This window comes from Pezoporus flaviventris, unplaced genomic scaffold (assembly GCF_033815535.1).
Source record: "Pezoporus flaviventris isolate CSIRO_AGI_PZ_B2104156 unplaced genomic scaffold, CSIRO_AGI_Pfla_v1 ptg000013l, whole genome shotgun sequence".
Taxonomy (NCBI): domain Eukaryota; kingdom Metazoa; phylum Chordata; class Aves; order Psittaciformes; family Psittacidae; genus Pezoporus; species Pezoporus flaviventris.
In genome coordinates this window covers 27,791,177-27,814,666 of record NW_026892561.1, presented here as the reverse complement: position 1 = coordinate 27,814,666, position 23,490 = coordinate 27,791,177, and the positions used below count along the sequence as shown (strand labels likewise).

The following is a 23,490-nucleotide window of genomic DNA, read 5'->3' as shown; positions in this document are numbered from 1 at the left end:
CATCATCTTTTGTATTTGCCTTTTTATCTCTTTTTTTTTTTTCTGTACTTGAGGCATACTCCAGCATCTTTAGTTCTGCAGACAGCAAAGGCCTGTACACTATCATTTACTCAGTGGATGATGAATTTGACAGCCTAATCTTAACTTCTTAACAGCTGTGTTTATTTACTAAAGTAGTAAATTGTTTCCTCTAAAGCACAGAAGGGTTGGTTTGAACAAACTAACATCTCTGCAATTTGGTGAGATTTGGTACTCGCACATGCTTTCTCTTGAAACTATACATTTTTCTATCACCGAAGTATCTGAATTATAGGCAATCTTGGGATCCAATCTTTATTTTAATGACTGCTCTGGCTGCTGTATCGCACAGAGAAGGAAGGGTGGAAGTAGAGTAAATTGGCTTACAGGAAATGTAAGAACTTCTGTTCTGAATCTTACTAACTACATTTGCCCCCATTCCAAGACTTTCTGTTTCCTATTTGTAGTTTGGTTCAGATTACACAAGTCATTGCAGCACCACACTGCTCTTTTATCCTGTCTCCACACTTACACAAACTGGACACTGGATAGTTGCATGCAAGCAGCAATGCTCTAGGTCAGAAAAGACGTTAGGATACCCTAATGTGTCTCACACCTGCCCCCTGAAACTTAAACCCCAGCCCTATTAGCCCAGACCAGCTTGGGTTTTGAGTTTCTGGAAATGGCTTTCAATAAGAGGCGAGCCTTGCTGTGACTCCCTGCAGCAGCCTCTGAGCTGTTGGGCTTCCCATGGTGTCTGGCTTGCTCCATGATGCTGCATGCTCCTTCTCTTGCCCCAGGATTGTGACTGCTTAGGAGCCTGTGCAAAGCACAGCTACTGCCCTAACAGCGGGGAAAGGAAAGCAAAATCTTGCAGCTTATCATGAGCTAAGTATAGCTTTGCTGCAGCAAATCCAGCTAGAACAGCAGGTTTTGGAAGACGGTGGAGATGCACAAATCTAGTGGGAATACAGCACATCCTTCTTGTTCAGTGGACAGTTCAGTGATAAAACAATGCTAAAACCTCCTTTTCTAGTTTCCACTTTTCCTTGGGGGTATGGAAGCAGCTGAGAATACAGTACACACCCCCTCCACAACCAGTGGGACCGTTGGATCCTTAAAATCCCTCTCTCAATCAGGGCCGATAGAGGAGATGTCTTTTCTTCCGACTTACTTCCTCTGGTGCCAGCAGCAGGCAAACCAAGACCCCAGTAGGAAGGGTTCAAGTGGCTCCCCAGTACAGGAAAGAGCAGAGCGGGTCATAACCCAGAACTAGAAGTGATCTGCATACTGAAAGAACAGTTTATACCTCCCATGCCCCTCCTTTTTCTGTCATTCCCCACATACCCATAGACGAGAAAGCATTTGCTCAAGAATGCATCCAGATATCTTAGCACGTATCAGGCTTTTGCAGTGGGTGCAGGTAGATGTGGCAGCTGCACCCACCCTGCTGCTGGGTGATCCTACTGCCTCCACCTCTGCTGTTCCCTCCCCTATAAAAACCAGACAGTTTTTGCTGGGTCAGCAGGCTGAAGCAGCACAGAGATAGGAACCTTGTCTCTCCTTGTGGGAGATCTTAACTGCTCTTCTACCAAGGAACACACGCTGGATGCTGTCTTAGCTGGGATGGCGGGTGCCATGTAAGCAGTATGCCTGGAACTGGTTGCTCTGGTGGCCTGTCACAGGCTGTTTCACAGTGACCAGGGCTGCAGCCAGCTGTGACTGCTAAGCAGAGTACTTGAGAGACACTTGAGAGGTTTGATTCTTACAACTTGCGCTTTGTCCTTCAAAATTCCATTTCGATCGAAATGACTTGCACATGGTGTCAGTTGAGAATTACCTCTGCATGAGTTTGCAGATGTTTTGGGGTTTTCCAGTTTTAAAAGGCAATATGTGTTTAAAAGCTTTTTGTTTACAATAGATTTGGTTATTTTTGAAGCCCTGTGATGTCTATTTAAAAGAAGCTCCTTGGGAGACATGACAGCTATGTGGTCAGAAATCAGGAATATGTGGGTCTCCCTGAGACAGAAGCAGCTCTGACTGAAATATATTTTTATCACTTTAAAAAAGTGATACGTTTATTGCCTGAAAACGTATTTGATATAAAGCAGCAAAATTTCTCTCCTTCTTAGTACTCTTACCAAGCATATTAGCATATCACTGGAGCATTTCATGAATTCATTCTGTCTCAATGCAGGCACCATGTACATCTCCAGCCCTCAGGGCGCCCTTCCCCATTCTCATTGTTTCTGGAACATTTCTGTTGCAGTGTTGGTTTGGGAGGGTTGTCCCAGGTGGAAGCCATGGGCAGATACAATCCTCAGCCTGGTCTTTTGTCCTATTTTGGGGGAAATACAGAGTTTTATTTCTACCTCTGCTATAGACTTGCTTGGCAACTCTGGACAAAACTGTCACTAGCTGAAAACCAGGAAGGGGGAATAGTGCAAAGGCTTCTAGGAGAGAAAAAAGGTGTTTATGTAAAACTTCCAAGAACAATGGGGTCCCATCTTTTTTGGGACATCAGTAATGCAAACCCATTAATTACTGAGCCATTGTTCATATTTGTTATAGCAGAATTGCAAAACTAGGAGTCTTATTTCGTTTTCAGGGCCCCCCTTCCTCTCTCATGACCATATTTCTTACAAACAAGATTCTTGTTTCAGTATTCATTAGATTGTTTGTCAAGAAGAGCAGCTGGTGTTGATGAACTGATTAAGATGCACTGAAGAGGGTTCAGCTTAAACAAGAAAAGACACAATAACAGATTTCAAACATGCAAAAGGCTGCTGTGAACAATAAACAGCTTTGTTCTTTCCCCCACATTTAGTGTGGAAAAAATAGTAAGATTTTAACTGCAACAGAGAAGATACAGATTAGACAGAAGTGCTTTGACATTAAGGCTATCACAGTATTGGAAGAGGTAGCTCAAGACAGCCTTTAAGGCCAGACTGGCAGCTGTCTGTCAGAAACAGGTGCCTGCTGCCTGCATGCCTGCCGAGTTCTCTTTTAGACCTACAATTGCAGTCATTTCCCCTTGCCTCCCTAATTATTTGATGACCCCATTATTTTCAGACACTCCAAACCCAAAAGTATTCCATTTGGTCCTGCTTTTTAAAAAATCCTCCTAAAGTAGAAAGTTGAGAAGCTGGAGAGACAGAACCTCCAAATTCCTGTATCCATGCCTGTAAAGCGAGATCCAGCTGCAAACGATGCAGAAAGCCATGCAATGGGCTGATGTTCAAACTAACAGAGTACTATGGGCACATATTTCTTATCCTTATTATTTCTTATAATTGTTTCTTATTATTTCTTGTCCAATTCAGAGGCATAACTTACCTGCAATGAGAAAAGCATCTGCTGGAAACACCGAGTTGATTTATCCACCCAGCCAAGCAAACTGCAATAAGCCAGGAGATAAATAAATAAGTGGGTCAACAAGTATTTCACACTTGAGTGCTCTAGATAAGAAATCATATACCTAAGCCCCAAACTCAGAGGCATACCCACTGTCCAGAAACCAGCAACAAACGATACCTCTATTTAACTGACATTTCAAATTGGTACCAAACAGGAAATTTCCCCTTTTTTAACAACACATGGTGCAAAGTTACAATTTGTTTGCTATGAAAACTCTATTGAGCGATTTCTTGTAAAATTAGCTGCAGGAAATGAACTGAAATAGAATATCCAATAGAATAAAATAATAGAATATTTAATTCAGCACACACAGCAAGATTTACTGATTTGAGCATGAGATGGTAAACAATGCAATTGCAACAAATACACACGCTCCTTTGCCTTGGAACTGGCTTCTGGCTTCAAATTACTTACTGCTAGAAAGCAGTCTGTTGCCATCCACCTAATCAGCATCTGACTTTGCGGCAGTATTCAAACTGAAGATAGATGAGATGTGGCAATAGAAAGTGAAAGAACAGCAAAACTTTCAAAAAACAATTTAAAAAGTAAACTAAGCATCAGTAATTGCATTTTTTCACTATTTTCCTGAGGAAGGAATTCTCTATCTTAAAAATGATTCACTTCAAAGAAATTAAGGGATATATGTCAGAATCCACTGTGGCTCCCAATTTAAATATTAGGAATGCATGGTTATTAGATCGTAAGATCATACCTTCACAGAACAGTTTAGGTTGGAAGAGGACTTAAATACCATCTAGTTTCAACCCCCTGCCATGGGCAGGAACACCTTCCACTAGACCAGGTTGCTCCAAGCCCCATCCAACCTTGAACACTGCCAAGGATGGGGCAACCACAACTTCCTTGGGCAGTCTGTTCCAGTGCATTGCCACTCTCACAGTAAAGCACTTCTTCCCAATATCTAACCTAAATTCACCCTCTTTCAGTCTAAATTCTCCCTTGTCCTGACACTAAAAATGTCTTTTTCCATATTCACGGAATGTAAGGCCTCAATGCAGTTCAAGTGTAGCAGACATTACGCTCCTAGCAGCTTTTGTAATTGCAAATGACGCAGCACTGCAACTCTGTAAGCAAGAGAGAGATTTTAACGACCCAATGCAGCTTTGGAGAACCAACAGCCACATTCAGATGACTTACACCCTCCTTGTGCCTGGCATTTACTGCAGGTTGACCCTTACACCTTCAGATATTCTTGTCAATAGAAGACATTTGAAGCAGGGACAAAGGTAGCAATTAAACTAAATGGAGCCTGCAGATTTAATGTTTTCTATCAAGGCTGATAGAAAACATAAAGAATACCTTAGATTTGTTGTATGTGCACTTCAACACAGTGGAATGGGAAATACAATCCTTAATAGATGGATTTTTGTCAGAAAAAAACCCTCATCTCACCGACATTTCTTTTCAGAAGTGCTGCCCTAGGTCTGCTCATACTGAAGTAACTGGAAATTTCCCTTCAGCATCACTGCAAACAGTGGCCTTTCATTTTCTGACGGAAAAGGGAGAACACTCAATCTGAGCTGTCATCAGTGCAGTGAAGAAGTCTTGAAATGTTCAAGAACATGTAATTCAGAAAGCTCAAAATGCAGCTCTCTCAAGGTGAAAATCAGGGTTCTCTGCATATAGAGCATGTCAGAAAAATCTCTGTGGAAACAACAAAACATTCAGCTGAAATTACTTAACCTGTACTGAGACTTCTTGACATCTTGAAACTAAAACTTTGACTTGGTGTCAGAAGAATGACTCCAGGAGCTGCGCATTTTTGCATTCCATCTAGCAAGAAAATCTTTTTTATTCCTTCAAATAATCCTTTATGGTACCAATTTTCAGTTAGTCAGATAAATGCACACATAGCAACTCCTGGGTCAGCATTCCTTAAGAACAAATTGTACTAAGTGGGACATCATTGTTCTCTACAGAATGATCAATAACTTACTCCTGAATTATTATTCTGTTACAGCTGCTCTGTGCTGCCATCAGTGAACCAAAGATGCTGCTTAGACGGTCATTAAGTCATTTCCCTACAAGGTAGGGAACATGGATTTTATGAATCTGTGAGTTGCTAGAGAACTGCAAACCCCAGGTTGTCACAGCATGAGGGTAACTAACCTTTCACAGGGAATATTTGGGCAGTAATGGCATGAGGCACCTACCTGGGATCCTGTCCTCCTCCCAGGATGGAAGTAGGCATCATTACCGTACAAGCATAGTATCTGGGTACCACAACACTGTTCTGGGGTTCCTGCATCTCATGGTGGCCATATTCTGGAGGGCAACATTTCAGACACACAGATTTTTGTATCATGACATTAGTTAGTACAGTCTATCTCAAACCCATGAAATTGCTTCAATATTGCTCTCTCAAAATTCAAACGGCAATGGAGAAATACTCAAGTGAACTCAGACTTCAGGAGAAGGGAATCCAAGAGTGGTTTTACACTTGTAAAATACAGTCTTGCCTCTGTTTTCAATCCATTATAAACGCTTTCAACAGCAAGTTTCAACATACTAAAATTGATTTTGATAATATTATTGAAATAAGAAAGCTTACTACTTTTGAACATTTTATAGCAAATAAAAAACCTACATGAAAAAGCAGTATTTCACCATAAAGTTCAAGCGACATTAAAAATAAGCCATCCAGGCTCTCTCTCTTGGATTATGACATGACCCACAATTTTAAAGGAATTAAACCATCATTAAGTGTAGATGGATGCATGTTATGGCACGTGTCATCTAAATGCTTTCAAGTACCTGAAATACAGTAATGCAAATGACATTCCTTTGCATAATCAAACTGAATCACTCCATAAGAACAGATCTCTGATGTGACCACAGAGGAGCCTGCTCCCACACCTCTGATGCCTTCAGCTGGAGTGGAGCTGCAAGTATCACTAGACTCAGCTTTGCTTCCACAATTGCATGGGTAAAGAGAAGATGAAGCACATAAAATGCACACAGGAGAATTCAGTTCACCTAAATCAGATGCACAGCGGTAAATGGTGGCAGAGGATAGCTCCATTGTTTCAGAGGATCTATTGTGTGTGCACAAAGAGTACATAGCTATACAAGGTATTGTCTCCCACTGCTTCTTACATATCCTCGTAGGTGGAAATGTGCCAAACTAAATATTAAAACTGGTGTTTTAGTCAGTCACTTCTCCAGCTTGATCTGTAGATCTTCTGTACCAAGCATTTAAAGTTACTGGTATATAACATACAGGCAAGGTAATATCAAAATATATTTTATTCTGGACCTCTTTCAGATCTGATTCAAATTACAGTTGTCAAAGCAATACAATGCAAAGGGAAACTGCAACAGAAAATGTGCCTAGAAAGGATATAAGGGCCTTGGGGACAAATCATTGTGATGTAGAACCAAAATACATCATAAAGTGTAATTAACATGGTCCAGGACAGTATAGAACATCTATATCAGTCTTCTTTAGACAATAATCATGAAAACTGAACAATAAAAGTCCTTTAAACAAGTACAAAAAACTGTCATGGGCTGGTTTACACTTTTACAACAGTTGTAATTTAACTGGATAACTGAAGAAATGATGCAGACATTTTAATCCAGTGCTATAGGTAGGCTCACAGAATTAGACCCAAAGGATTTGTAACTCCAAATGAAACCATTACAACTACAATGTCAATGTCAGGAGAGAGAGAAAATTACTTCTGTATTCTAGAATTACTGTTCTGCACACTGCAGTCTGTTGGGGACAAGATTGCAAAAGTACACTGGACTAGCAACAACATGCAGACTGGTTTCTTGTATTTACCCACAAATGTCAAAAAACATTATGAAATAAAAATGAATGATTATTTAAAAAAAAAAACCAAAAACGTGCCTCAAGTTATTGTCAAGCTTCAAACTTAAAGGCTGAGAGAGTGAATTATGTACTCAAAACTACTGATCTGAAGCACTATTAACACTAAACCTGCAATCCACAAGAAAAGGCAGATTTTCCTGGTTCACCTGCCTTCCATCGGACTGACAGCAAAGACAGTCACACCTTCACAGAATGTGGTATTTCAGAGCTTCCCCTAGAAGGAGAGGCAAGGATTATGCCACTGCTCTCCCCCTACGGAACATGTTAGGGATCTTGATGGAGCTTTACTGCTGTCTCCCAAAGCCGTATTTGCTTCTAACATGCCACAATGTTGCTTCTGCTTTCTTCAGACTTCTGGAAGTGTGAAACTGCTCCCACAGGGTAATAGCTCTACAGGACTTTGTGAAGGGAGAAGCACTCATGCTTCTCAATGAAAAAGGAACACTGGGCTGAATCTGGCAGGCCCTGCTGTGGCAAAACGCTCACCTAAGCCAAGGGGAGTCCTGGCTCAAGCGAGATGGGGCTCTCTTTACCTATGCAGCACGCTGTGTGGTGTTACACAGACCCAACGCCTCCAATGCCGATTGTGGCAAGGTTTTCTCATGAGGTGAAAGACAGTGGCATTTCTGGTTATGTAAAGACTGGAAAAAATTGGGTCCCAAGGCTCCTCTTTGCTAAACAGACAAAAACATACAACCTCTTATTTACAAGCTGAAAACTCCAGTTTGCAATTTGTATGAAATTCCTTCATTCAGCAGAACTGAACGCATCAGCTGCTAAGACTGCTCTGTAGGCAAACTGGCACAACCGCCCTATGCCACCTACTATTCTTCCTAAACACAAAGAACACTGCGAAAGTGCAATGTCCCATTAAATACCCTAGCATGAGGTAAGCAGTGTAAGGAAAAAGGAGTGCTTTTCAAAATGAAATTTAATTAAAATTGGTAGAAATCTTTGGCCTTTCTCTCAAGATGCATTAAAGTGTCATGAAATCAAGAAACATGCTTCAAAATGCCATGTCATTCTAACTCTGGTAACTGTTACCTCCCTCCACCCAACCCAGAAAAAGAGGCACTTTTAGTGTTTCATATAAGATTTCCAATCATCTAGTAGACATGCTAAATAACCCTGCACAATTGTAGCCCCAGAATAAACCGAGTTTATCAACATTACAAAGAGTCTAAAAAAGCTTTTATGAGGACCTAGATATTCTCTTAACTACACTAAAAAGTCCACTGGTTGGGAATCTTTACATCAATTTAAAAATGCAAAAAAAGGTAAAGTAAAAATAGAAAAAGAGGAACTCTACAGAAACCTGGACCTAATTATGCAGAAATGAGAAATGGGATTCTGAGATGAATGCACAGAAAGACACAGAACTTGAGTACAGTTCATTTCTTATTCCATCATTAATTCTGAGCCCAGTTTTCCCCCTTCCTTTTATCCTCTATTTAGATGTTTGCCCATTAATGACTCGAACAGGAAAGAATAGGAACTATAACGTATGCAAAGGCTTATGCTCATGTTTGCCTATATATTTGGGAAACAGGCAAGACAGAATTACTCAGTATATAAGACTAAGCATGTGCATACATTCATACAAAGTCAGGGTCTCACTGGCATTTGGCGTACCCAATTTATAGGAACAATTTGGACAGTCCACCTCACTACTGAAGACGAGGTCGTTGTGCTATAAAAGATAAGAATTAATGTCATGGTTTGCTTTTTTTTTTCTTTTTGCTTCATGTAATCACAGAACCTAGCGCACCTTGCATGCATGCATTTAGCAATGTATAAAACAAGAGGCGAGAAGAGGTGTGAGCAGGAGCAGCACTGTGGCATGCTAGTAAAGGACAACAATAAAATGCCAATTGGCCAGATCCTTTGCTAGTGGAAACTGGCATCATTCCACTACTGTGGATTAACACCAGGTTGGGGGTCACTGCCTGCACATCCAGAGCACTCAAGTCAACAGATTTGACGTTCCTGCTGGACTGTGCTTCAAGCACCTGAAAACCCCGGACCTGTGAGACTGAAGCTCTTGTTTTTCCTATTTCTGAATACGTGATTCTATGCTTAAGCAACCAGAATTACAACCAAAACAGCTGATGATTGAGAAAGAGGAAAATGGCAATACCCTAAAACATGGCTGTGTGATTTTGCAGCTATGTCACAGAATTCCACAATTGTTTAGATTGGCTGAAAGAATCATCCAATAACTTGTATGAAAAAGAATAAATTGTCCATATTAAAATACAAAAGTACTATCAAGAATCACTTCTGACTTTCAAATTTAAATTCAGTGCAATTGACAAATGCATTGCTAAACGAAAAATGCAGCTTAAACATACTCAAAACATTTGTGTCTATTCCTGGGAGCACAGTTTAAAATTATTGCACAGATTTTTTTTTTTATTTTTTTTTTCATTAAATGACAGAGGTCAGCCACAGTCATGGACCTCCAGCAACAAAAGCAATATTTCAAGTGCCAGACACTCAATATATTAAATTACCTACATACTGTAACTCACAGGGTAATTGCTCTAAGCATTCGTAATATGTTCCAAACCCCTAAATATAGCTGGCACTGAATCACTGCAGATGACCATCTTTATGGATATGACTTTTCATTGGTTTTAAACGTTGTATATGATAGTATTATAATCCTGGGGTATATATAAAAGAATGTGTTTTCTTGACTTCTCTATACCACTGGCAAATTGCTACCCTACCTTAACCAAACTCAGACTTGCTTCAAGTCATATTTATTCCATGAAATAGCAGAAATCAATGCCTAAAGAACAATGGTTAAAATGTCAAAGCTGCATTACCTCAATTAAATCAATTTGTACCTAACTTGAAGGGAGGAAAAACCGAAACAAAACCAAAACAAATAGGTTAGAGACTAGCAATCATAAGCCACAAAATCATTTGTGATTGAAATAGTGTTATAAAACTGGTAACTTTGCAAAGCTCTGTAATATAAACCATTCCATAAGTAAAATTCCTGTGACATAAATTTGACAACCTCTCTTTTTATAAATTTACACTCTTGGAATCTTACGCAAGACATGATGCAACCTTTTCAACTACACGTACTTGTAAACACAACCTCATGCTATCATTTACAAATAAAATCACTATCAGTATACTTTTAATCACATGAGCAGAAAAAGGTTTGCCATATACATCTGTCATTGTAAGAAAAATACTTGATATTGTAAACAGAGTAAAAGACGCTATATAGTAGTGATTATTAAAAAAATAGCAGCTTACATCTACCCTATATTTGGAAAAAAATGTAGTCACAAGATACAATAAACTGCAGGACTGGAGCAGCAGGGGAATTAGTGCAAGTATTCATCTTTTAAATAAGCTGAATCACTGCTATTAAAATAAACTTGAAGCAAGTCCTCTGTTTAAGGTTTGTGGGGTTTTTTAAATCTAAGGTAGTAAACATTTTGCCTCTTAATGGCAGTGTTATCAAATATATGCCAAAGATTTTATTTTAATAAAGAAAATTACATGAGATACTTTTAATATTGGAGTTTGATTACAATTATACATCTAAGCTCCTACAAATAATGATGGGCAACTCTCAAAGAAGCTGTGGCATGAACCCTTGTCCAGAAAGATCTTAGACTCTGAAAAACAATCCCCCAGCTACACTTTGCTCCTTCTCACAATAGTGCACAGTTCAACCATACTTCGGCTATGGTCTGAAAGCCACAGAAGATGCATTTTTCCTTTTTTTTTTTCTTTTTTTTTTTTCCCCTGCATCCCTGTATTTTTCTTTTCTGTATTTTTGTGGCCTTCTACTCTTAAATTTGGCAGAATTATGTCTCAAATAAGAAACTACTGCATTTCAGCCATGTCACCAGAAAATAAAACATAGCATTACACCCATTACTGTCATACTTTGTAGATGAGCAGGACGTGAAACATCACGCCCTCAAGCAGGATTTTTTTCTTCTTCTTTTTTTATTTCTGTCTCCAAAATCCCTTTTCCACCCTCCCTCTGTTCACAAAATTGTGCTCTGGGAGCCACAAAATGTACCGAACAGCATCAGGTTCAATCTACCTCTTCAAAGAATGCACTAAATATCTTTCAAAGAAACACTTTTTTCCAAGGTAAAAAAAACATAAACAAGAAACTAATTCACTCCCTTACTTCATGCATCCGTAAACTTAACCAAAACAAAACAGAAAACCCAATGTTTAAAAGCAAAGAAAAAACTACTGCTGCAAATTTCTGTAAGTTCATTTTCTCTGTACACACAAATTGCTCAACTACTAAGAAGGAAAACAAAAATACCCCACAATCCATTGTCATAATGGATTTAAAGGGAGGAAGGGGTAATGAAGGCTGCCATTAATATCTCCTGAATTTGGTATGTATATGGGTCTGCTCTTGTATATGGTATTATTTCTCTCTCTCTCTCTTCTGTTTTTCATATCCAAAACCTTTAAATGTTATTTCGGGGCACAGCAGATTCCAGCACTTGGTGAACAGGATTCACAAGCTGTGACAAAACTCTGTCATCCTCTTCAGGGTGTCTTTTTATTATTTTTTCCCCTCTTTTTTTTTTTTTTATATACAGTATATGTATATATTTCTTTTACGTTTGGCTGTAGTGGACTGGCCATGGTTCAATTGGGACTATAGCAGTACATGGGTCAGGGACAGTCATTTTGGCTATGTACACATTCATAGTCGGTCCATGGCTTCCAACTAATAGCGCTATTTCCGTAGGTCTAATACACAAACCTGCAAGAAAAAAAACAGATACAGAAATTGCACATGGCACAATATTACATAATTATGCAATAATGTGTGAAGTATCAGAGCAAAACCTACAAAACAGATTGTGTAAGCTTAATCTTGTATCTATTAAAAACAGACTGGGCAGAAAAAAAAGTCACCAGGTGAACAATCTGTCTTACAGTCAGACCCAGGTACTGCTGCCTAATGAATTACTATAAGAACATTAACAACATCTTCTGTAAGTGGTTTGCCTGTTATTTGATATTAAGGAGCTGAGAACTTACTTGAATCTAGGCTATAAAATACAGTAAAATGAAATTAAAAATTTGTGGGTGAATCTAGAATTGATCAGAACAATTCTGAATAAACAGTTAATGGTACATAAATTCCAGCTTTTGTCTTCACAAAACCTTCACCAACTAGTGCTTCTAGTTCTGTCAGATATAGAAATCTACAAAAGCTATGCTTTTAGTCATCAAACAGTTCAAAAGTGCCTGTATTTGCTTAGTTGTTACCAGCTATAAATATATTTAAAACAGGAGAGAAGAAGGGCTTTTGCTAGTAAATATAAAACAAAATAAGCTGAACAGTTTTAGAAGAGCAGAAACTAAACGAAAGTAAGTCTGCTGCAAGTACAATCAGCCTCTTGGGACAAATTAACTGGAGGACTGGAAAGGTTTCACAGCATATATATAAAAGGGGCATCGGGAGAGAGTGATAATTAATTTCTACTCAGGGTATGCCTTGAGCTTTTTCTCTATGTATGATATTGCCTATACTTGCAGGACTAAAATGATATAAAAGACAAATCAAAATCAATTCTCTAGAATTTAACCTACCTAAAATCTAGAACTTCCTATTTTCTGTTCTTAACTGTAACAATGTGATCTTGCTTACCAGCATGGAGCATGCACAACAGGAGAATGCTTTGGCACATTTGTCAGGATACTGAGACTGAACTATACAAAGCTACCAGGATTGCCACTTACTGACATCTGTTAATTTAAGCTACAGAGCTTCAAAATATGATCCCTTTATGACTCTTATTTTATTTTAATTTTGCTTTTCCTTAGACTCTCTTCTCCTTTTTTTAAAAACCATGGCAAAAGAAGGAGGGGCAAGCAAAAAAGAAAAACCAAGCATTGTCCTTGTTTTGAAGAACTGCATGTTAATATCTTACTGCATTACTTTGTAGAACAATGTCAGAAGAGGAAGGAGGTGATGCTACAGTACACTAGTATCAGATGATAGGGGGTGCATTCACGATTAGTTAGACATGAATTAATATCCTGCTTTTTCTAAGCACAGTAAGCAGACTGGTATTTACATATAGCTCCTATCATTTTTAGTACCTTTAATGACGAGCATTCAGAAATTTGTACTTTGTTTTGCTGTACGTTTTGCTGAATGCAATGTAGAAGATATTTCATTCCTATTATGCACTGTAATAATATCTCCTACATTGAATATTTTCACTCAGAAAGATTAAAATTAATTTGTTTCCAGGCTACAATGAAAAGACCAGTCACACTGAATACATTTCCATAGTAAGCTCCCATAGGGACAGAAAGTCTAAATTAGAGGCATCTTCACCTTCTGAGATTTTTGGAGGATTTAGAACAGTAATGCATTAAGCTGGAATAAAGACATTCTCCTTATAACATTACTGAACTCTAACAGGCAAAATCTACAGGTGAGCTGACTGCATTCAAACTTCAGCTACAGAAGAAAATTTTGTCTCCATTGTTAGTCAAAAGATTTCCAGAAGATGCTGGTTGTTAGAATGTCAGCCAAGTCAAGCAACACTTACTGAACCATCTGAAGCACTTGCTCCAACTTTGTCTCCTGCTGCATTCCAGCAAACCTCAAAAATCCCTCCTGTTCCCCGGTAACTGTGAACTAGGGCGCCTGTCTAAAAAGGGACAAAACATGTAATTATTATAATGAATAAAATCCAAGCAAACAATTAAGATTTGTATAAAATGTAAAACTTTCCCACAGCTTTTAAAGGCTGAAATTCTCAGAGGAAATGATTCAGATGAGACTTGTGGATAATCTCAGCACTGTGTTAAAGGACACAACAAACAGTTATTGTACCTTGATCTCATGTTTGACAGGCAAAACTGGGGATGGCCATGACTACTTGAAATTACTAAGCCTCTTAAAAATTAATATCCAATTAATTCCCAGTAGCCAGAGATCACATGTTCTGATACAAAGGTCTTTAGACTTTCATTTGCAATCAGCCTTTTTTTATTTGCCGGTAGTAGTGTCCTTTCTTAGAATGTCACATTGTGTCATCATCTTCTCTCACTTTACATTCTCTTATTTTTAGTGAAATTCAATGAAATAGCTATCAGATTTGTATGTCTACACCTAGTCATCACTTTTCAAAGTGAAACTCTTATCAGGAGTTTAAAGTTCAGAGTTAACAAAGACAATTTTTGGGTGCAACATGCTATTGGAAACACTGTTGAATGTATTTTGTTGGAAGTGGTGTGGTTTTGGTTGGTTGTTGGGGGTTTTTTGTTTGTTTGGGTTGGGATTTTGTGGGGTTTGTTTTATTCTTGTTTTTATTTCTAAGTAAAGACAATGTAAATACAGTTATTGCTTCACCCTAGCCAAGAACTCAAAGAGATAAATTAAGTGTACATCCAGTAACAGAAATAACATTAGACCAAAGAGAAAGCGAAGCAGGGTGTTAGGAATGGCAAAGCAATTTGTGGCCAAAACATGGTGGAAGGGTGCTGATGGAAAAGACCAAAACACAAACTTCTAAACAGACAGAAGAGCTATACCTGTGTATTCCAGATGTGTACACATTTATCAAACGAGCCACTGGCCAGGTACCTGCCATCAGGACTGAAAGCTACACTGTACACAGGTTCTTGATGTTTTGTCAGAGTATGAATACAAATTCCTCTATCTACATCCCATAACCTAACAGTAGAATCAAAGGATGCACTGCCAAGGAAAAAACACAGATTAATTAACATCTTGATTTGACATATTTTTGTTACTAATACAAACACAATATGATAAAGTATCTTACATGCTTCAAAACATTCTGTGAACCTACATATATAAAGAGTGAAGTAAAAATTATGTTTAACAGGTATTTAAAATCAGGATTAAATACTACCTGGCTAACATAAGATTGGCATTTGGATTATTTGTTCCTGGTCCTGTAGGACTCCATTTGATAGTATAAATTTCTTTGTTGTGTGCTTGTAAATCGTGGACACAGCTGTCTTGTTTCATACTCCAGATCTACAATAAAAATGAAAGAGAACACAAAGAGACTTAGCACAATATTGTACTAAAATACTTTCTTCTTTATCATTTGCAGCTTTTAGGCCACTCAAAACATTTGCTATGACTATTGGGTTTCTTAAGTAATTATGACAAATATTATTCCAGTACCCTCCATTCTTTGAGTTGTAAGTACCTGATGGAGTTAATGAGTAATAAAGGTACTGTCTACAGAAAGCAATCTACAAGTGTTAACTTTCAAAACACCTTTTAAAAAAATGTTAACTTTCAAGCCTCTTGAAAAGTGCACGGATGAGAAAAGATGCTAAAATGAGAAGAGCAATGCGTATATATTCATGTCTGAATTGACAAGCATCACAGTCCTGTTTTAAATGAACTTTTTGCTACACAGACCGAGTGACATAAAGGCATAGGAAGTAAATGTTCTGCCTCTATACAAGCATTTTCCTGGCTTATTTGGATTTGCATTTCTAGGTGTTTGTTCACTACTTCACTCAGTTCCTTAGGAAAACAACTCTTTCATGATAACCTTTGATAAGCAAAATAACTTTATTCTATTAAGTGTTTACATTGCCACTACACAGGAGATTTTGGAAGGCTCTTGTACCTTTGCTAAATGTGAAACATCATATGGTAGCTAATCATCTAAATGCTTTTTTTTTTGATGATATCTGATTCAGTAGTGCTTGTAGCTCACCTTTTGCTCAAAAAAAATAAGAGAGGCATGTTTAAGCCCAACTGTATTTAAGATATAATTGAGGTGTATGTTTAAATGAATAATGCTCTTCAGAACTAGTGCCTCACTGAAGGGGAAGTTGATTTTCAATGTGCAGACAGAATAAAATTGTGTTTCCAGTTTAAATTGATGGGATCAAAATCTAGTGTCTCCAAAACTAGTAGAGATAGGAGTCCATATTAGCTGCCCTAGAGAGCATCAAGTTGGCATCACAAGAGAGAAAAATATATAAATCAGTCAATCAATCGTCTTCCATATGCTTCAAACCCTGACATTCATTGCTACTGCCATTGAGAAGTAAGTGGTCCACAAGAGATTAGTGATGTGTAAACTTATCTACAAACAATTAGTCTTCCAGATAATCCCAAATAAAAAAAATAAAATTCTTTCCAGTCTGGGCTGAATTCAAAAAAGCAACCAAGTGAATTGCCTGAGCCCACAAATAGTGACATGTTCCCAATTGTCACCTCTCTACCCACTGAGAAGCAGCAGCAACACCTTGAGCTCTAGACTAGAATTTATCTCACCTGAGTTTCAGCTGTCTAAGTATTAAATAGCTTGCTTAAGCTGGCTATTTTGACTCCATCCACTGCCAGTGGAGAACAACTGATGCTCTCAGGGGTTTACTCATCACACTTGACTTAGACACTTAACTTAGGAAAAGATGAATTATTTTCCAGTGGTTCTAGACACTCTGTGGACTAAAGATGTCTAGACATCAAGCTTTGTATTTAGATAAGGTGACTTCCATTGCAAAAGCCTGACCATGTGCCAGCAGAGGAGGGAACATCTGGCTACTCATTCAGCCATTCCCTATCTCTGATTAAACAATGGTGAGGTTGATGGAAATAACTGTCCCAAGGGCTACTAGCATGACAGCACTGTCAACATAAAATACAATATCCTGAAACTTGACCTAACATAGTGCTAAAACACCTACTAAATGTAAAGCAGTATGGGAGTAATAGGAAAGCATCTGTACCATGGAAACAGCACAGCCCTCTTAGGCATGAATCCTCTCATTTCTTCTAGTGTATCTAACCTGGTGGGATTCTTCTATGGTTCTCTAATGGATTTTGAAGTCATATGTGTAAGTTACAGTATGCTCTACGTTCATGAGTTTGCTTCAGTTCTACAAACAAGCATGTTGCTATGAATTATTTGGAGGAAAAGAACCCAGGACAATGGGCAACTAAAAACTTACATTGGGAGTAAAATTACACCCAAAGAACTCGAAAAAAACAAAAGAGAACTGTCTTTTTTTAAGACACAATATGCCAAAGATTTTAGCTTAGAAGAAGGGGAAAATAAAGGAAAACCAGGAAAAGGGCTAGTCACCCATTCTTGTATGTGGTACACAACTTGTATGCATTCCAACTCTTCCTTTTAACCAAAAGCAGCCATCAAGTGTGACAGTTTAATGATTAATGACCCAATTCTGTAAACAGCTAAAAGCACCTAATAAATCATGCCTCAAGTCTCAGGGTGGCAGCCTGTAACAAGTTCTCTGGACCAAAGCTTGGCTCTGATTAACAAGGATTTGCTAGGACTGCCTAACTTTGCTGTATTAAAAAAGAGCAAATATTAGACGACACAGCAAGAACAGTGGTACTGCTAGATTCCCCAAGTTAACGCTGGGCATTTCGGAGTCCTGCAAAGACAAGAGCCAGTACCAGAACTCCCGTTACCTTTAGAGTCATATCATCAGAGCAGGATGCTAGAAGATTACCAGTTGGATCCCATTTGATTGCGTTTACTTCATTCTAAAATTGAACAGTAAGAATAAGTTGGAGTCTTCACTTTCATTACAAATGACAGCTTACAAAAGATAAAGTTGAACAGTAGTTCGTATAACTTAATATTCTAACATTTAATTTTCATTCCTAGCTTTGCCTGCAATAACAACAACTGTTATTAAAGTTCATCATAGTATTAGCATCATTATCCCGTTCATGCTCTTACACAACACTGGCTGTGCATAACAAAGTCTTAAAGTATTTCTTCTTCTGAAGCTAATTTTTGCTATGCCATCCTGGCACTGGGAAAGAAAGCTATACATGGGAGTCAGAATTCTTCTAATAATGACAGAGACTACAGTTAACATATTACCTTAACTATAGCTACCTGCACATGGGTATCCACTGCCTGTTGCCACAGACCCACCATTACACGAGTGCTGTATACTAGCAAGTATATATGGCCCCCAATCTCTTATTAATAAAAATATATAGCACCCCCTAATTTTCAGTACTTACTGTGTGACCCTGGAAGGTTTTGATGGGCCTATCTTGTCCTAGTTTACAGACATGAATACACATGTCTGTACTGCAAGAGGCAAATGTGTTGTTACTCTGCCAATCGACATCTAATGCTGGTGCTAAAAGAAAAACAAAGATATTTAAAATTATAGTATGCATTCTGCAGGAGTCTGATTTACAAATTTAGCACAGACCACCTTAGAACAAATGCCAACAGGAAGCAATCGTTACTTTTACAGCAGTTCCAAAGATAATCAAACACTATGAACAGTGAGAAATGCAGTCAAAACCAGTCCTACACAAAGAAATTGAACAAAATTTAATAGAAGTCACTAAAACATGGAATATATCTGAAATGAAAAGTCACTAAAACATGGAATATATCTGAAATGAAACAGTCATACAGAAGACAGTATAACAGGACAACAAGATGTAGTTAAGTCACCTATGAATAAATCTCAAGAGTCAGCAATAGGAACAGGTTCCCACAACTTAACACATCATCATGCATGACCTTATCTCCACCAACAGCCTATGATTGTGCTGACAGATGGCAGCCAGTGAAAGGTAACCATTTATTTCCTTTCTTAATTCCAGCACTATAAGTTGTGGTAACTTGAAGCTTAATCGTGGGCAACATACTCCATTTGATCAGGCCAAGATATTTATGGCAGATAACACACAGAACTGCTTGGCATATATCAAGAATTGATGTTTTTGACTGTTGTCATACCACTGAAAATGTAGTGTGAGTGGAATAAAAAGTGAAAATGAGACGCATCCCTTGAAGGCCCTTCAATAATGTGTTCATCATCCTCTCCATTCTATTTACCAGCTGATTCTGGCAGGCTTGCACAGCATGCAGCCCACAGAGCAATTTGTCTGACCTCCTGAGGTGCTGCGCTCTTATCCCAGCTGGCCAATGAACAGCCTTTCAGCTGGTTTGCGGCCAAACAAATTGGGGGCAGCACAGCAGGCAGCACAGAACAATGGGATGCGGAGCTGGGATTATTATAGCAGGAAGATGACAAATGCAGTCCTCATCTGATAAACACAAATCCGTTTTGGCCCACCCACTTAATTTGTCTGCCACTGTACTACAAAAAGTCAGTAATATTTGGGTTCTCTCTTGACTTTCACAGAACTGTAATAAAATCATGAGCTACAAAATTATAAAATCAGAAAAATTCGACATTTACATTCTCAAAATTCCTAAGATTATTAATATAGGAGTCAGTATCCAAAGACTGCCTGTAAGACTTCAAAAGGGTGTAAATAATCACCATCAATGTCATTTATTTCATATTTTTAGATGATAATCCTGAATGATCAAAATCAAGACTTACCAGAATGAAAAGGAAACTGCTGCTTGGCTTCACCAGTGTGGGCATCCCAAATAATTGTGGTCTGTATTAAACAGATAAATAATAAACAAACTTATACAAATTGCTAATATCCCTGCAACTACCACCATTCACATGTATAAGACTACCTAGCCTACTTCCTATTGCCCATATCTGCTCCTATCCTCCCTATTATGTGTTTCTAGTGTTTTACCCAGTACTTAAGGAAATGGTAGTAGAGGTACAGACAGGAGTAGAAAATCTTAGTATAATGCAGTGTTAGAAAGGTGTTTAATCACATTTTGGGGTCTAGAGGGAAGAAGGGGATTGTGTTGGTTTTGATTTTTTATTTCATTTAATAAACAAAAATGAAACAGATTCATTTCACTGTGGAGTAATCCATTCCACACACCTATTTTAATTTCAAATACCTGCATATTCAAATTATAATTTCAAATACTCATTTCCTAAGGAGATCTTTACATAAACAGTCTCATACTTATGAATCTGAAAGATTTAGGGTTGAATTTTGTTCTGACTTGTTCTCTGCTAATACTTCTCATATCTTTCTGATGAAAGAAATTTTACATGACAAAATTAGTACTTTATAATCACTACATTATATGCCAATAATCCTGACCTACCTCAACAGTCAATGAGAATTTTGACACGGGAAGCATGAACACAAATTATTCATGGAAAAGCAGCATAAGGTTGGGTCAATCTTTTTTTGCTAATGCAGAATATTTCTCAAAGCATAATCTCAGTTGCTTTGTCCAAGTTTTAGTGACTGAAACAAGGCTTCTACCTCCTCCAGAATACCTCCACAAAGATCTAAAAATTGGCATAAGATATCACAGCTGCCAAAAGAAGAAAACCATCCTTTTTATGCTTTGAGACATTTACTTTTCCTTCCTTTGTGCCAGCACTAGCATTTATAAAGCTGGCACTAAAGTAAATCACATTAAATGTTTGCAGGAAAAAACTAATAAATAAAGGAGAAAATCTACTACTTTACAGTGACACTGCCAGTTTTATGTATTGTGGGCCTGTGGTTTTACTGAGCTTGTAGCTTGCCAGTCTCACTAAGAGAAAGCCTGTGTTTACTTCTGCACTTTAAAAGGGAAAACGAAACTCTCCTTACTGTTTGAATAGTCTGTTCTATCCTTTGAATTCATCTTAAGTCTATTCTTCATCACTAGGTGCTTTTCCTACCTTTCATAAAATTTCCCTCACTAACAAAGGCTTTGAATTTAAAGACCGTGCGAGTCTAAGTTTGTTTAGAGATATGAAATAAAACTGAGTTGTCAGTATATATTGACTTTTCTTATGTTACAGCTCTAACCTTTTTAATCATTGTCAGGCTTGACTGATACCCAGATCAGTGTCAAACTATTCCTTCAGTACAATTGCTTTTCTGCAGCTTTCATAAAGTGCTTCAACAAATTTTAGATGATTTGGTTTTACAAAGGTTTAATGTTCCTGCGTTCAATGCACTTACTTAGGCTAACCTAATTGGGAAGAGATCTAGGGACACTGAACTCTAATAAATTAAAATATCTCAATAAACTACTACATAACACAAGGATGCCTTACATTACAAGTTCTTTGTAAGCATATATTTACATCCCCTGCCTTTAGTTTCATTTACTTACTTTCTATTGCTTTGCTATTACGTTTACAATTAGATTATAAAGGTGAAGGAAAGAATTTTAACTTTACCAAAGATTATCTCACCTTGTCCACTCCTGCACTTAAAATGAAGTTTCCTTTCTTGTTCCATTTTAACGCAAATATAGGACCTTTATGTTGCCCTAAGGTGCTGGCAAGATTACCTGAAAATTTATATTGATATGAATACATTAAAAAAAATAAAAAACTATGCTGTGAGCCACAATACAGGAAAATATACTGGAAATGAAAACTACTTAACTTACCATCTTTAGTCCATATCCTTGCAAAGCCATCGTAAGACCCAGTTGCTAGAAGTGTACCTTCACTCTGTCAGCAAAAAGGTTATTTTACTTATTTTTACTATATGACACAAAGTAAATGCGCAAGATTTACTTACAATATTTATTCCACTGACTACAACTTACTAAAAAGTCCCCAAAACATAATACAAGAAATTACAATGCAACTCAAAAATAGAAATATTTCAGGAACTGTAGCAGACGATGCACAGTTGCTGTCACTTAAAATTTGACTGTGCAAAATTACAGACACCATTTTCTTGGAGTATTTTGAGCACTGCCATTTCTACTTACGTTCCAATCCAGCGATGTCACATCTTTGTTGCTGGGTACATCCTGCCCTCCTTCTCGTATACAGTGTCGAAGTACCAGCTGCGTAGAGCCGCTCGTGCTGTTTTCACTGAGGTTCCATATCCGTGCCGTTGAATCTCCAGATCTACAAAAAAGTTACTGAGAATATAACTCTCCCAATTAATTCAATTTTTAAAAGCACTATTTTTAGAGCAGCAAGCATTGTGGTATTTGACGTAGAGATTTTTAAGGCAGGTATTATTTTAACTTGTTACCATCAACATACAGAAGTATGCCAGTGAGCACTGATATTATGTACAAACATGGTTAATGCACATACCCTGAGGCCAAAAGGTCACTAACGGGATTCCAGGCACAAATGAATACTTCAGATTCATGGCCACGCAGCACCACTGCCTTGTTGGAAGGAATTTCAACATCACCATCTACTTCCATCATATCTGTATGATTATCTGCATTATGGGAAACAACAGCATAGAAAGGTGGATTTTAATATTTTGGGACAGTACACTGTAACTACTGTATGCTTCATATTCTTCCAGCATGAACATAACAATTAATTCACAATTTATGAAGAACAAAAGTTGACAAATCTGTAATGTTCCTTTTAGTACTATAAACAGATGGGATGTTTCAAAAAGGTGAGAAAGCTCTTAACCCTTTTAAACATCAGCATCTAAATGGATCTAATTTTGAAACTTTAAATTGATGCCAAAAGTTAATTCTTTGCTATGTGAAAAAATAAACGCTGATGTTGAAAGTATTGACAGTTTTTCAGGCACAATACTGCACAGTACAATATGTTACTAGTCTATGTTGTGCTTTAAAAATACGTTTATGACACATACATTTTCAAAATTCTCTCTTTTCACCAACTGCAGTCAAACAGGTTTTAAATCAACATCTCAGACACTTCATTTACAAAATGGCTTTAATTAATATAATAACATTTGGTGATATGGTAAACTGATAACAGAGCTTTTTAAACTGCATCGGCAATTACAGTGGAATTGTGGCAATACATAGCTTTCTGTGTGGAAGTGATGTTGAATCCATATTGTTCTGCAAAACGTACTGGAGGTAATTCAACTGACAAAACAGTTTTCTTGGCAGCTACCATCAATAATTTTCTTTTAAAATAAATTCACACTAGTGTAAATGCAAAATATAAAAAATGCTGAGGAGTTCACCTGCTCTGTATTCACTGTGGTTAAAGAAACCATTTCACATCTATTACTTAATTTAACATTAAGGGTTTCTGTTGCTGTTTGTATGCATGAGAGAACAGAAAAGGCTAAGAGAACATGCATATTTTAAAGAAAGAGCACCATATAAAAACCATTGCTTCAGCTTAAGAGAATCAGTGCCAGTATAATTTGCTGCAGCAGCCAGTAGGGGTTGCTGGAATCACATTTAAGGGTGGCTAAGATCTGAAATTTACACCTACTCTATCCAGTTCACAGTTAACAAGTAAATATTCCTTTGAGATTTTTAAATGAAAACATCAAAGTAAAGAGCTTATTTTTTTAAGACAAGGAT

The 23,490-nt window shown here is 37.7% G+C and overlaps 1 protein-coding gene across 12 annotated transcripts in view; it reads right to left on the bottom strand.

The window, feature by feature from the left end:
- Positions 1-6,681: 6,681 nt before the first annotated feature.
- The window catches only part of TBL1XR1 (TBL1X/Y related 1), a 116,060-nt gene continuing 99,251 nt past the window's right edge, over positions 6,682-23,490 (bottom strand). For 11 of the 12 annotated variants that reach the window (XM_061452494.1, XM_061452492.1, XM_061452493.1 and 8 more), the window contains 11 exons: positions 22,271-22,403; positions 21,934-22,075; positions 21,604-21,667; positions 21,404-21,501; positions 19,670-19,730; positions 18,321-18,442; positions 17,754-17,828; positions 15,199-15,326; positions 14,855-15,020; positions 13,867-13,968; positions 6,682-12,059 (listed from right to left, as the gene is read on the bottom strand). In XM_061452494.1, the coding sequence (XP_061308478.1) occupies positions 12,033-12,059; positions 13,867-13,968; positions 14,855-15,020; positions 15,199-15,326; positions 17,754-17,828; positions 18,321-18,442; positions 19,670-19,730; positions 21,404-21,501; positions 21,604-21,667; positions 21,934-22,075; positions 22,271-22,403 (1,118 nt within the window). In that variant the 3' untranslated portion in view covers positions 6,682-12,032. Of the gene's footprint in view, positions 12,060-13,866; positions 13,969-14,848; positions 15,021-15,198; positions 15,327-17,753; positions 17,829-18,320; positions 18,443-19,669; positions 19,731-21,403; positions 21,502-21,603; positions 21,668-21,933; positions 22,076-22,270; positions 22,404-23,490 lie in introns of those variants that run through there. The other variant, XM_061452499.1, reaches the window with a different exon arrangement.